Here is a 13,083-nt window from a genome sequence, read left to right as displayed (position 1 = left end):
ATGCCAAACATTACACGCATTTTAGGACAACGGGTGCACATGAGTAAAATCGGAGTGGGGGTATGTTCGTGAAGGCGAGTCCAGAGAAGAGCAATGAAGCTGGGGAAGGGTCTGGAGCACAAGGAGCGGCTGAGGGAGCTGGGGCTGTTCACCTGGAGAAGAGGAGGCTCAGGTGGGACCTCATCGCTCTCTACAACTCCCTGCCAGGAGGGTGCAGCCAGGTGGGCACCGGGCTCTGCTCCCGGGCGACAGGACGAGAGGACATAGTGTAAAGCTGCACCGGGGGAGGTTTAGGTTGGACGTTAGGAGGAATTTCTTCATGGAAAGGGTGATTAGACATTGGAACGGGCCGCCCGGGGAGGCGGAGGAGTCACCGTCCCTGGAGGTGTTCAAGGAAAGACTGGACAAGGTGGTGGTCGGTCACGGTTTGAACTTGATGACCTCGGAGGTCTTTTCCAACCTACCTCACTGTGTGATTCTCTGAATCGGCGGTTCAGTGACCGCCAGAGCGAAGGCGCTTTCCGAGCCGCCACCAGGCAGCGCCGGGGCCGCCACACGCGCCCTGCCCTCGGCAGCGAGCGCCGGGACCGCCGCGAACGCCGCCGCTCCTCGGGGGGCTGAAGGGAACCGAGCACGGCGGGCGATCCCCGCTACCGGGGCGTGAGGCGGCCCCGCGGCCTCCCCTGCCCTGCCCTGCCCTCCCCGGGCCCCGCCCGCCGCGGGCCCCGCCCCGGCACGTCCGTGGGCGGGCGGTGCTGCCGCCGCAGTGCCGGGGCCGCGGCCGCCGGAGCTGCCGGAGCCGCGGGAGCCGCCGGCCCCCCGCAATATGCCTCCGCTGCCCTGGGGCTGCTCGCCATGCCGGGCTCCTGCGGGCGCCTCTCCCCGCTGCTCCCGGCGCTGGCGGCCGCGATGCTGCTGCTGCTGCTGCTGACGGGGCGGCCGCCCCCCGCCGCCGCCGCCGCCGCCCCCCGCCCGCAGCAGCAGCGGGCGGCGCTGCCCGGGGGCGCCCCCGCCGCGGCCTCAGGTACCGAATCCCCTCCTGCCCCCGTCCCACCCTCCCCGAGGGGATGGCCCCGATCTCCCCGCGGTCCTGCTCGCCCGCGGAACCGGGCGGGGGGCGGGCGGAGGTCCCGCAGCCCGGCATGGAGCGCTCGGGTTGGAGGGAGCGGGGTCTCCGTCTTCGTGTGCCCCGCGGTGGGATGGTGCGGCCGGGGTGGCCGGGAATGGCCCCGGCGACCGGGCAGTGACCTGGATGGGAATGCGCCCTCGGGCGCCGGGAGAGTGGCCTCGAGTGATGGGGCTCCAGGGATTCCTGTTGGCTCGCAGCAAGGTGTCTGTGTGTACATAAATATATATATATATAATATTAATATATTTGTTTCTATATATATTTATATCACTGTAAAAATAAACCATCTCGTACGTGTTCAAGCGTCTCGAGCCTGTCAAATGAGTGATGGGGCTGGTGAGCTCATTAGTTTTTGCATCCCTTCTGCGAAACAGAGAAATGCATCGTTTATCAAAGAGTATAAAAATAATGTGCTTACTTCAGTATTAGGCTTTAGTAATGTGGTCAAATATGTGAGGTTATCCATTTGCATGACTGAAGCAAGTGATAAGGTGTCTGTTCTGTCACTTAGTTTAAAAAATATGTGTATATCCTGAAGTTTAGTGGCTCAAATTAGGATAAACCCAGTATTTTTCTTTCACTGAAGAATTTCAAGATGGTTTCAAACATGAATTATTTAAGACCTCTTAGCACCAAGGCTCCGTTTGGGCATATCACTAGAGCATATGTTTCATTTTTAACATATATGCATACTCCTGTTTCCATTTCACTTCAAGAAGGTATAAAATGTGCTTAGCTTTAGGCAGATGGTTAATATTTTGCTGAATTTAAGCCAATTTGCAAAGCTGCCAAAGTATGTGTGTTAATTAGGAAATATAGGCAAAGATATTAAATTATGGTATTTGCTTGTAATTTCTTAAAGATTTAGAACAAGTAACTAGAATATGAACAGGCTTAATTTTTTCCTGATACACTCTTGAAATGCCTTCGTTTGCTTATTGGTTTCTTTCTTGTGTAGGTTTGGGGGTTTGTTATTTTCTTTCTTTTCCGAAGATTTAAACTGTAGAACTTTGAAGAACACCTTGGGTCTTGTTTTTCCTTTTGAACTGTTGATTTCTCATCAGTTTGTTTCTTACCACGCTTTTAGTAGGATATACCATTAATCACCAGCAAACCCCACTTAAAAGGCATTGGCAGCATTTCTAAGTTGTACAGTGAACATTTTGCTCATTAAAAATTAAGAGGCAAGAAAAAAAAAAAAGGACATTTTTTTTTTAATGCAATGATCCTCTTTGGTTTCAAGTATTGATTTCTATTCGAGAAGCTCTGTTCCCTCGTTGCCTTCAGCCCTGGCCAAAGTCTTTGTTGGTATCTAATGTTTTGATGTCATGCTATTGGTTTGCTGTTGTTGCTGTTGCAGACCCACGTGCCCCGTTGCTGCTGCTTTCTTTTATTTGCTTATTTTGCTTCGTAGGTTTCGAGGTATGAGAGTCAAGAAGTATCTTACAGCACACAAGCTGTAATGATCTGCCTCAGTTTAGGACTGTTAAAAATTACCACTCGAGTTGGCCGTGTTTGTTTGTTTGTTTGTTGTGCTTAAATACAGTGGAAGCTTTATTTCACTTGTTGGCTGGATTTCTAAATGATCTTGATTAATTTTTTCCATTATGAAAATCGAAAAAAAAAAAAAAGGAGCAATCTTTTAAAAAGATTAGCTAATTACTGCTATCGAAGGTTTTATTATTCTGAAGAAGCTGCTGAGCACCTTTATTTTCTGTGAGGTATTTTCTTTCAGGAAAGCATGTAAGTAATTTTTGCTTTATTTGTAGAAGAAGAGCCTGACTCCAGGTCTATGTGTTTAACAGATACTAATGTCTTTTTAAGTGAAATCATCGCCTGGTGGTTTCCAGCTGTAAGGTAGGCAGGATAAACGGCTGTTGCCTTTCCAGCAGAAGACTGGCAGCAGAGTAATCCCTAAGGGAAATGCTCTGAAGAGGCCACTCCTGCAGCAGCTGCAGGTCCTGCACTGGGAACTGCCAGGCACGCAGTGGCTTCTGGAAGTGAGGAGGAGTCTGGCTGATTTTTGGATTTATGCATCGTGTTTGTGACCCCAGTGTTGCTAAAGCAAAGGAGGCTTATCCTCCTTAACTAGGCAGGGTGCAGAGCTAAGGCTGGAGTTCACAACCTTCTGTCACTTGACGTGTGTCCCCGTATCGATGTCCCTGTTCTGTCGAAGCTCATTATACCGTTTTACAGATCAATTCCCCCCCTGGATTAACTGACTCCTGCCAGTGTGATTATTGTGCTGTCTGAGGAGAGCTGCTGAAGTCAGCACAGCTGTGTTCCAAGGTTTGAGGGGTACACTCTGCTCCTGATGTCTCAGTGCAGCAGTGAGAAGATGGCTTGCACGTCACCACTGAGAAGGGGTTTTTGTTCATCTCTTTCTTTTCCCTTAAAAACAACAGCAAACTTACTACTGCTGAGAGAAATAAATTCTTATGACGAGGCAGAGAACGTGTACAGGAGGGACCCAGCTCATGGAGTTGCTCTGACTCGTGTCCTCTAACAGATACAGGCATTCTTCCAGATTTTAAGAAAAAATAATAATAAATTTGGAGAGAGAGAGAGAGAGAGAGAGAGACAGTCTGGCTGGGGTGATGGTTGCTGAAGTGGAGAACCTGCCTTGATTCTTCCTTCATCGAAGTGAGTTTCTCCATTTTCTGTGTGGCAGTTTAGAAATCTGGACTCTGTGCAGGAGCAGTTGAAGAGAAGTCACTGGGAGCTTTGAATATTCAGCATTAAGGTCAGCGGGCTTGAGCATGGAATTCAGTAAATTATAGTCCTGGCTTTGATCCAGGCAAATCTGGTTTTGTTTTCCATGTTCCCTTCTCTTTATCTTTATTGAGATGCATTCTTTACAGGAGATGAGGGCTGTGTTCTTTCATATTCACGGGATATTCTGATGTGGTGCATTATTATTCTCTTTATAATGCAGATATTGTGCTATAAACAGAGCAGAGACCACTAATTGAATAAGTATAGTTATCTGCATCAGTTCTATGGCAGGTCTGACATGTGCTGAATGAACAAGATGCTTCTGCAAAAAAAAAAAGCAGCTGTGTAAGTGGAAACTGGCACATTACATATAGACAGCACATGAGATGACAGACAGCATCTTAATGTTGGATTTTTTTTTTTTAAATAAGTGTTGTTTCTTCAAGTTTCTGTCATATACCTTTTGTGATCCCAGCATAAACAAGAAAAGACGTGTCATGCTATTTGTTTTAGACCATTCTCAATCTGCCTCACATTCCAGAATTCAGGGGGAAATTCAGTTTATTTGTTTGTGGTCTGGTGTTTTTGTTTTTTTTTTAGGCAGATGGGTTTGTACAGGATGGGAAGATGAGCTTGGTTCTGTAGGGTGAAATTCGAAAGCAGCAGCAGCAGCTAACAGAGGTGCTGAACAAAGGAGAGGGGAGAATTGGAATTGCTGTGTGTATTTATGGAGTTAGTCCTATCTGTTGAGACAGATGGGATAAATATGTGATTGTTGACCAACTCAGACGAAAATCAGAGATTACTTTTTTACCTGCAGGAGACAAATATACTGTGTGGATGCTGCCTGTGGAATTTGATTCTGAGCCCATTTCTCAATACAGTCCTGCTTGCATGTGATGATAGCTTGCTGTGTAATGCAAAAGCCCTGTTGTAGACAGGACATTTCTAATTAAGAGTTTTCCTAAACTCTTTTGTAGGTTATCTTATTCTTCCTGATCATTCCAGAAGGATGAAACTTTCCCATGCAGAAATATTTCCCCCAACACATTGTTGTATGACTGACTGCTTTTCTGACCTTGGTTTTCCGTGGGTTTTGCTGTAGAATATTTTTTCCAATGACTTGTATATTGATGTGCAGTTGGTACTTAGGTATTTAGAGGAGCATTTGGTTATGATAACTTGTTGTGCTAGGCTGGGTTTGAATTTGAGCAATAATACATAATAATGCACTTAAAAAACCCCCGAAACATAGTGCAGTGTGACTGGCCTGTTTGTCACCTGATGGAACAATCTTTGTGGTTTACTCTCTCCATAGTCACTGGATTGGGGGTTAGTATGGCAGCAACAAATCCAGTTTTGTTTTGGACCTTTTGTTGCACTCAGATACCCCAAGAAATGAGTGAGGAGTTTAAAGCTGTATGGGAGATTGTTTAGCATTCCAGTAAAGAAGGAAATTCAGTAATTTTCATGGCTGAGTGATTATGTAGGATACAGTTCCTGCTCGAGAAGTCAGGGCTGTCTAACTAGGGACTTCTGGTCAGAACTGGCATTGTTTGATACAACCAGCAACACAACCTTCTTATCCTGTAGATTTTGGAATATAATTGGTGTCAGGGAAAAGGTTTCTTTTCAAGTTAGAAGTCTTATATGCACACCCCAGCAAAATGATTTAGTGCAAGCAGTTAACTCCACCTATAGAAATAAGCTCAAAAAATGTCCTTTGCTTTGCTTTTCTCAGGGTTCTCAGCCTCTTCACAATAGTGTTTTTTCAGCTAGGTGAGGAAGAATGCAACACTTACACTTGCCCTGATTTATTGGAGCTGATGTGTCTTAGCTTTCCGTGCTGATCTAAGACTTAGCAAAGCAACAAAATATCAGGAAGGGCATTAGGACACTGAGAGGTGATAAAGCATCTGCAGTTTGAAATAGAAATTAATAATGAAAAAGAAATATTCATGGATTCACGTGTTCCATTATTTAGGTCACTTTGTTGCTAATACAAGAAGAGGAGGAGTTTGGGGTTTTCCGCAGTGAAGCACACATACAAAAAATAAGTACTTTTTTATTCTGCCAGAAGAGAATCCACATAAACACAAAGGTGCTGAGGAGTTCTGGAAGCTTGGACATCTCTCCTGAGCTGAAAGCTGATTTTTACTGAAGCCTGTAACACATTATACAGCATCATGCTCTGTGCTTCAGAAAACTTGACTTGGAGAAACCTGCACTGAGAGTGGCTTTCATTATAAAGAACTGAGAGACAAGGGCAGGCAGTGCCAATGTTTGAGCATTCACTGAGACAGAACCCACAGTTACCTGGTGAGAAGGGGCAGGAGGCAGTGAGGGATGATGGCAGGAAACTCCCTGTTGCAAGGTGGTAGGTTTTGTGCTTCTTATTTGTTTTGCTAAAGTTTCCTGACTTCTTGTCGGTCTGTTGGCAGAGAATACATCATCAAAGGCAAATTGCTATGTAAAAACATTCACAGAGTTGCTGTGAGGCTGAGAAAAAGGCAGGTTCAGGAATTGGAATGCAGCTGCTATCTGGGTCACTGGGGATCTGTAGCATGCTGTCTGTGTGAAGTAGCTCAGTAGATGAAGCCTTTGAAGACAGAGGCAAAGATCTGAGAGGGAAGCTTATTCAAAATAAACTTAATTTTTGGCATGTGAAACTTGGAAAAACACTGCAGGTTACTTTGTTGTCTTGAAAGTTGCATAGTTTTATACTGCTATATCCTTTAATGAATGGGGATTCAAGGCACAGAGCAAATGAGCCCTCTTTATTACTCCTGTTAGATTTAATTCCTAATTCATAGATCTGGCTGTGGGAGCACCCAGGTTCTGTGATCAAGAATTTCCATTGCCCTATAGGAGTTAGTGTACTTTTGAGTAACTCTTTTGTGTTCAGCAGGATGAGACTGCCAGACCTGGCTCCTCCTACCTAATCCTGGCTTGCCAGAGGTGTTCCAGCACACTCCCTGCATGCTCTTAAACTGTCACCTTCCACACAATGTCCACAAGAAGCTGTATTCAGCAGGTTTGAAAGCAGCTATTACAGTTCTTGCTTTGCTTTTCTGGCACTAGCTGTAGTAGAGAAAACACAAGGCTTGAAAGCACTTTTTGTGCTAGCACACGTTTGAGGGGAGGGGTAACACGTGGCACCAGCAGTTCTGTCCGGTGAAAACCTGCATGTATCCTGTGCTGTGAACTTCACAGGCAGTTGTCAGTTGTCTGTAGATGATGTGAAGAAAGTCTCCTTCTCCCATCTCAGCTGGACCAGCTGCTGTAACTTTCCAAATGCTTCAGTGTGCTGTCTCGTAAACGTGTCCTTGTCTGATGTAGCTCCTGGAAACCATCCTAGCAATCCCAGTGTGAGCTGCTGGGCTTGGCAGGAGTGATGTTCTTGCCTGTCTGTGACTGCACAAGCCCCTTAAGGCTCACTAAGTGAATCCTGATCCTTTCCCCTCTATTTCTTGTCCTTCTTTCTCTTCCCTGAGGTTGTGATTATGCTCCATCATGTGGACTCGAAGAGAGTCTCTTCTGTCTGCAAGATGTCAGACTTCTGGGCACACTTGTCATGATGTGGAAATGAGACAGTTGAAGGAGATGGATTACAGGGTCAGTTCCTCCTGCTGGACTTCCCACATGGCCCTTTTCCAGCATTCTGCATGTACTGTTGATAGTGCCAGGGACCTGAGACAGTGCAGTCCTACCAGTGGAAGAGGCAAGAGGTGGCCTCTCATTGAGATTACATGGAAAGAAATCCTGGCTTCTGGTGGGTTAGAGGGCAAACAAAATCCTGGCCCTTTACCTTCTGGTTTTCCTAGTCCCATTTTGAAAACTCTGGTTGTTTTGGTGTGGGTCTTACCTGAGCTACTGGCAGCTCTAAGAGGTGAAGCTGCACGTGGGGCCATAAAGCTGTGGTGGGGAGTGTCAGGGTTTTGTGTGTGTGCTGAACATGATGCAGTGCTTATAGGTGCAGGTGTCAGGTACCTATTGAGCCATGGGCATTAGGAGGTCATGAAGCAGGAAAATACAGAGAATTTGGGAGGGAAGAGTTGAATTTAGGTGTTGTTTTTTTGTTCATCTGCCTCGTCTGAAATGTTTTTTTGTATTCAACATACTTTTATTTCTTTATTTATCACGATTCCTTTGCCTGTATTCAATGACTGAGCTTTCCCAGTGCAGTGTGCACATAGCTTTCAGCTTATTTTAGTTTCAGGTCTGAGCAACCCTTTAGTGATTTGACTTTCAGAGTCATCATTATTACTGTTTTCATTGACTGCAGGTGTTATCAAGTAAGGCCATGCTAAATAAAATATATCTTTTTCATCCCATTTCCTTAATGAAGCATCGAATATGCCTCAAGTTGTGAGCCTCAAATTATGATAGGATGATGATGTTCTGGTAAAACATCCAGCCAGATTTGCCTAATGTATTAAAACTAGCAGCTGAAACAAACCACAGTCAAGTGAAGATGAACTTTGTTGGCTTTTCCCTCTGTGTTTTCTGTGGTTTGAAAGTGCCTGAGGATCTGAAACGTGGTGGGGCAGTTTAGGCTGGAGGGAATATCAGGAGCATTCCAGTCCAACCTGCTCAAAGCGTGGTTGGCACTGAGTTCAGACCTGGGAGCTCTTTCCTGTCAGGCCATGAAAGGCTTCAAGATTGAAGAACCTCTCTGGGCAACCATTCCAGTGACTGTTTATCCTTACAGAGAAAAAGCAATTCCCTCGTGTCCAGTCAGATCATTCCCTGCAGATTTTTACTGTTGCCTTTCGTTGCCCTGGCCTGCATTTCAACAGAGAGCTTGGCTTTCTCTTCTTGGTCAGCTCCTGGGTGGTAGGAGATTGGTTTTTGGGTCCCCCAAAGCCTTTGCTTTGCAAGGTTAAACGAGGCTCACGTCTTTCATGTACTTTCCCTCGACACATGTAAATTAGAAGGAAGTGGAATTACATCCTCTGCTGCAGATTTGAGGCTGTTTTTATAAATATGATGCATACAGTTGGCTCAGTCTGTTGGAACAGATACAAGTGTGCAGCATGGTTATGAAATTTGGCAAGACACCAAATTTGTTTATTATTAACAACTCTACATGGGCAAGGCTCCCAAATGAAACTGGTTGGAACATTCTCATGCAAGTTATTTTCTGTGAGGTGGCAAATCTGGTTGATAATTTGTCTGTGCTAATGTGACCCTAACTGGAGAAAAGGTCAGTGGTGGCAAGATATTTGAAATTATAGGCTATTTTGCTGGGATGAATAAGGAGGTGCTTGCCCACTCCAACTATTGTAGACTCTAATGGAATTATAAAGAGTTTTTTTTCATGTGACTGTGGAAAATATTTTTGCTCTGGTTCAAAGTATATTTCATTAAGGGCCTGAAGAGGAGAAATGAATAGTTTTACGTTGGGTAAATGCAGGACATCAGCAGAGTGTATTTTTGAACAATGAAAGCTGTTAATAATATGAATTAGGCCTCGTGATAAATATCAAAGGGACTTACTCCATTTTTTATGTGAGCAGGGGAGAAAACTTACTCTCACTGGGCTGCAGGAGTGTTTTGCTTTGGATTATGGACCACTGATGTTGAGAAAATCCTCTAATTAAATTGAATGGAATTGAGACCCAGCAAAACATTTGTGAGATCCTGCATAGTTTTGGTGCAGTGTTGGGCAAAAGAGACTGTCATGGCTGTTTGCCTTTTAATTAGTTGTCAGGTTCCTTTTCCCCCCCATCTGTGTTTTTGTTGTTTTTTTCCCTAAGCACAGTATAGAAAACCTGGCCATTCAGGAGTCTGTCTGCTGGATTCCTCAGTGTTTCATGGAACAGAATGTCTCAGGAATACTGAGGTGGATTTGTTTCCCCCCAGTCCAGCTGGCACAATATCAGAGGTGCTGAATGAATCTCGAGTATTTGTGGGGAAGGAAAGAGTGTTTACTGTCCTGCTTTTAGTCTTGGTGTCAATGAAACCATTTTTCTCATCCTAGAAAGGTTTCCATGGTGCTAAGTTGTTTTCCAATTACTGCCCTGCAGGACTTTGGCCACTTGCTGAGAAGGGAGAACTTGTGTGTGTGTGTTGGTGGTGCTTGTGCTGGAGACAACACAGCTGGTGGGCAACGTGTTCATCCCTGACAACTTTGGCTGGATCCTGGAGCCCTTCCTCTGGTGCTGAGCTGTGGGCAGGCAATAGTGATTCCAAGCAGAATCAGGATTATGTTCAATTTTGACCCTTACCTGGATGGCATCCTTGTAGGCAGAGGACTTCTATTATTGTCTTGATTCAATTGTTTTGCTTTATGCTGTGATCTGATTTGACAGAACTTTCTCTTTTTTTTTTTTTTTTTTTTTTTTTTATTTCCCAAACTCTTTTTATGGCATCTCAGGAATTTTACTTATTTCAAATTAGTGAGAATCTGCCATCATTTTTCTAATACCCAGTGTCACGTTTTGAAACCCAATTCCAATGAAAATTTACTTGTGAAAGAGGCTGTGGCTCGTTGGGGGCTCGTTTTGTCCCTGCAATCTGGATTTCCCAACTAGTGCATTCAAATTTCCCATCCCACGTGTGCAGAGCTAAACCTGGGACGTGTTGTCCTGCAAACTTTGATTTCTGTTTTCTCCTTCTGTGTCTCTACAAATGGCCTTCCTTCAAGGAGTTGGATGATCTTTTCCTATAAATTAAAGAGAGACATTGCTGGGATGTTGCAAATACCTTTCTTTAAGCGGGAATGTGAGATTTTTGCAGCTTTGGGGGGTGGGGGGGGAAAGTATTTTCAACCAAGAATAGTGACCACTGTGTTATTGAAAATGAACTCCTGAGTGCAGCAGGGCCTTTCCTTCCTGATCAGTGAATAACGTTCCCTTATGCTTGAATTACTGCTTGGTGGGTTAGACCAGAGAGTTTATGGACACATATCTGTGTTAGAGTTTCACAGCATTAAATGTCATATTTTAACAGGGTATTGCTTTTTTTTTCCTGTGATCTTCTTCTGCAAAATTAAGGAGATGTTTGAAATTGCACAGCTTTTTTTTTTTTTTCAGCTAATTCCTCTCACTAACCACCACTTAGAATTCCACAAGACAAATCCTGTACCTTACCCATCAGGATAAAAAAACCAAAAAAAAGATGATTCATGGCACAAGGATGCTGGAATATTCTTCCTATCTGAGTATATTGACCATTAAAGGGATGGTTTGACAAATCATTAGAAATCCTCTATAAGAAATGGTCTCGTTTTGTCAAGGAGATGATGCTGAATGATTTATTTTTTCCATTTAAATAATGAAGGTTTAATTGTAAAGTTGCCTTAATAGGCACTTGCCCATTTTTCTTGAGGGTGTGTGACATAGTGTGGGTATTTAAAATAGCATATTTAAAAGAGAGTATTATGCAGATTTTAGTTTTCCCCTTCTGTACTTTTTTCCCCATTATTCTTTAACAAAGTGTGAATTTTTAATGTTCTTTCTTTTTCATACCCTCGACTCTGATGCAAGGTAAAATGATAATGGTAGTCATTTAACAAAATGAAAGAGCAGCATTACAGGTTTAGCATTAGCTGGTGGAGTAAACTGAAATGAAAAAAATAATCTTATAATGGCCTCTGAAATGCCTGGGGAAAGCTGTTCTATTTTCTAGGCCTCAGGAGCTCTTAGTAGTATTTACTTGCTCATTTAAATCTTCCACTTGCAAATTTATCTTAATTTGAAATAAGTTTTATATAAGATTTTTTTTTGTCGTGTAATACTGATAATTTATCCCACTTGTCTAGAATTGCAGAGAACGATATTTAAATAATATTTAAAGAAGTGAAGCAGCATTGCATCTTGTCTGCTGCCTATCTCTCTTGCCCCAGGAAGATGAATTTCAGCTTCAATCTTCCACAGTAACAACAGTGCTGAGAACCAGGCTGGCTGATTCAACAGCACAGCAGCAAATAGAAATGCAAAGTTGCTATGGTAATTGTAATTCTCAGAGGTTTATTGTGTCCTGTGGGTTCTGTCCGGGGGGGGGGGGGTATGAAACAGTCTGATTTTAACATATCAGTGGAGTGAAAAAGGCATCTAATGGTGAAAAACCATCTTGCAGCTACTTACCAAATGAGTCCTTTCCAGCAGGCACATGTTGTGCACTTAAAAATATTCCAGATGATTTTTTTTCATGGCACATGTATATGGCATAGAGGATAAAAAAAAAAATCCCCTCTAACCTTCACAGCTGCTTGCGTGTCTGAATTTCATAGCTCTTGCTTGGGTAGCCCTTAAAAGCTGGTAAAGGAGAATGTGCATTTCCTTTCTATTTAATACACCTTCCTTGGAAGTGTTTGGGGGTGTGTTCCCACTGGATGGGTGAGTGAGTCATTAGCAGCTTCGTGGATTAGCCTGCTGACATTCTTGTGTAGTTCTTACAGGCATGATCCTTCTGGAAAGGTGTTTATTGATTATGCAGCAGTAATAATGACTGGGACAGCCTGTAATGATCTGCTTTATTTTATGGATTTTTTCAGAACCCTAATTTCATCAATATTTGGCTCCTGTCAGCATTTGTGGTGTGATTATTGTGCTTACTCAGTTTCTTTATGCATCTGGCCTGAGATCTTGGTTGGAAGTGTAACCACTTCTAACGGCAGGACACAGCTGTTGGTCGTGGAAGAGGGTTGGTTTCGTTTATTTATTTCAATAACTCATTAAATTACTCCATTCCTGTATACAACAGGAATACAACACATCTGCAGATTGAAAAAGCTGAAATGTTGATTTGCCTGTGCAGTAGTACAGATTTTGAACTCTGAGGCCATCCAGATAATAAAATAACCTAAACCCAGCAAAATAATTAACATTAAAAGTTTGAATTTTTTTTGAAATGTGGTTAATTTTTTTTAAATTTTTTTTTTAAATGTGAACCCAAGGTAGTGCTGCTGTATCTGTACAAGTGTGTCATGGAATGAGATAGGTGGGATGCAGTGCAGTGTCTGTTGGAAAGTACTGGGAGTGTCTGAAATCTGAATAATTAGCTCACACTGGGCAAATATCACATCAAAATGTGAAAGCTCAGGTTTGCCAGTGTTGAACGTTGGCCATGGTTAGTCCTGATTAAATTTAGTCTTTCTTTTAAGTGAACTGGGAGGAACTGATTCCAAAAGTTGTGGGGAGAGCAGTTTATTGATTTACACTGACATAATACTTTGGAAATTATTTCAGTGCCTGAGTACTAATGAGGCATAAGTTAATATTTCTCAACTAAGA

The 13,083-nt window shown here is 43.4% G+C and overlaps 1 protein-coding gene across 1 annotated transcript in view; it reads left to right on the top strand.

Moving 5' to 3' along the window:
• Window positions 1–702: 702 nt before the first annotated feature.
• Window positions 703–13,083, top strand: part of FAM171B (family with sequence similarity 171 member B) — a 29,899-nt gene continuing 17,518 nt past the window's right edge. The window contains exon 1 of the mRNA XM_051791135.1: window positions 703–1,024. Within this exon, the coding sequence (XP_051647095.1) occupies window positions 856–1,024 (169 nt within the window). The 5' untranslated portion in view covers window positions 703–855. The remainder of the gene's footprint in view (window positions 1,025–13,083) is intronic.

This window comes from Manacus candei, unplaced genomic scaffold, assembly GCF_025592945.1.
Source record: "Manacus candei isolate 608988 ecotype Guabito, Panama unplaced genomic scaffold, ASM2559294v1 h1tg000029l, whole genome shotgun sequence".
NCBI lineage: Eukaryota > Metazoa > Chordata > Aves > Passeriformes > Pipridae > Manacus > Manacus candei.
This window is presented reverse-complemented; position numbering and strand designations above follow the sequence as displayed.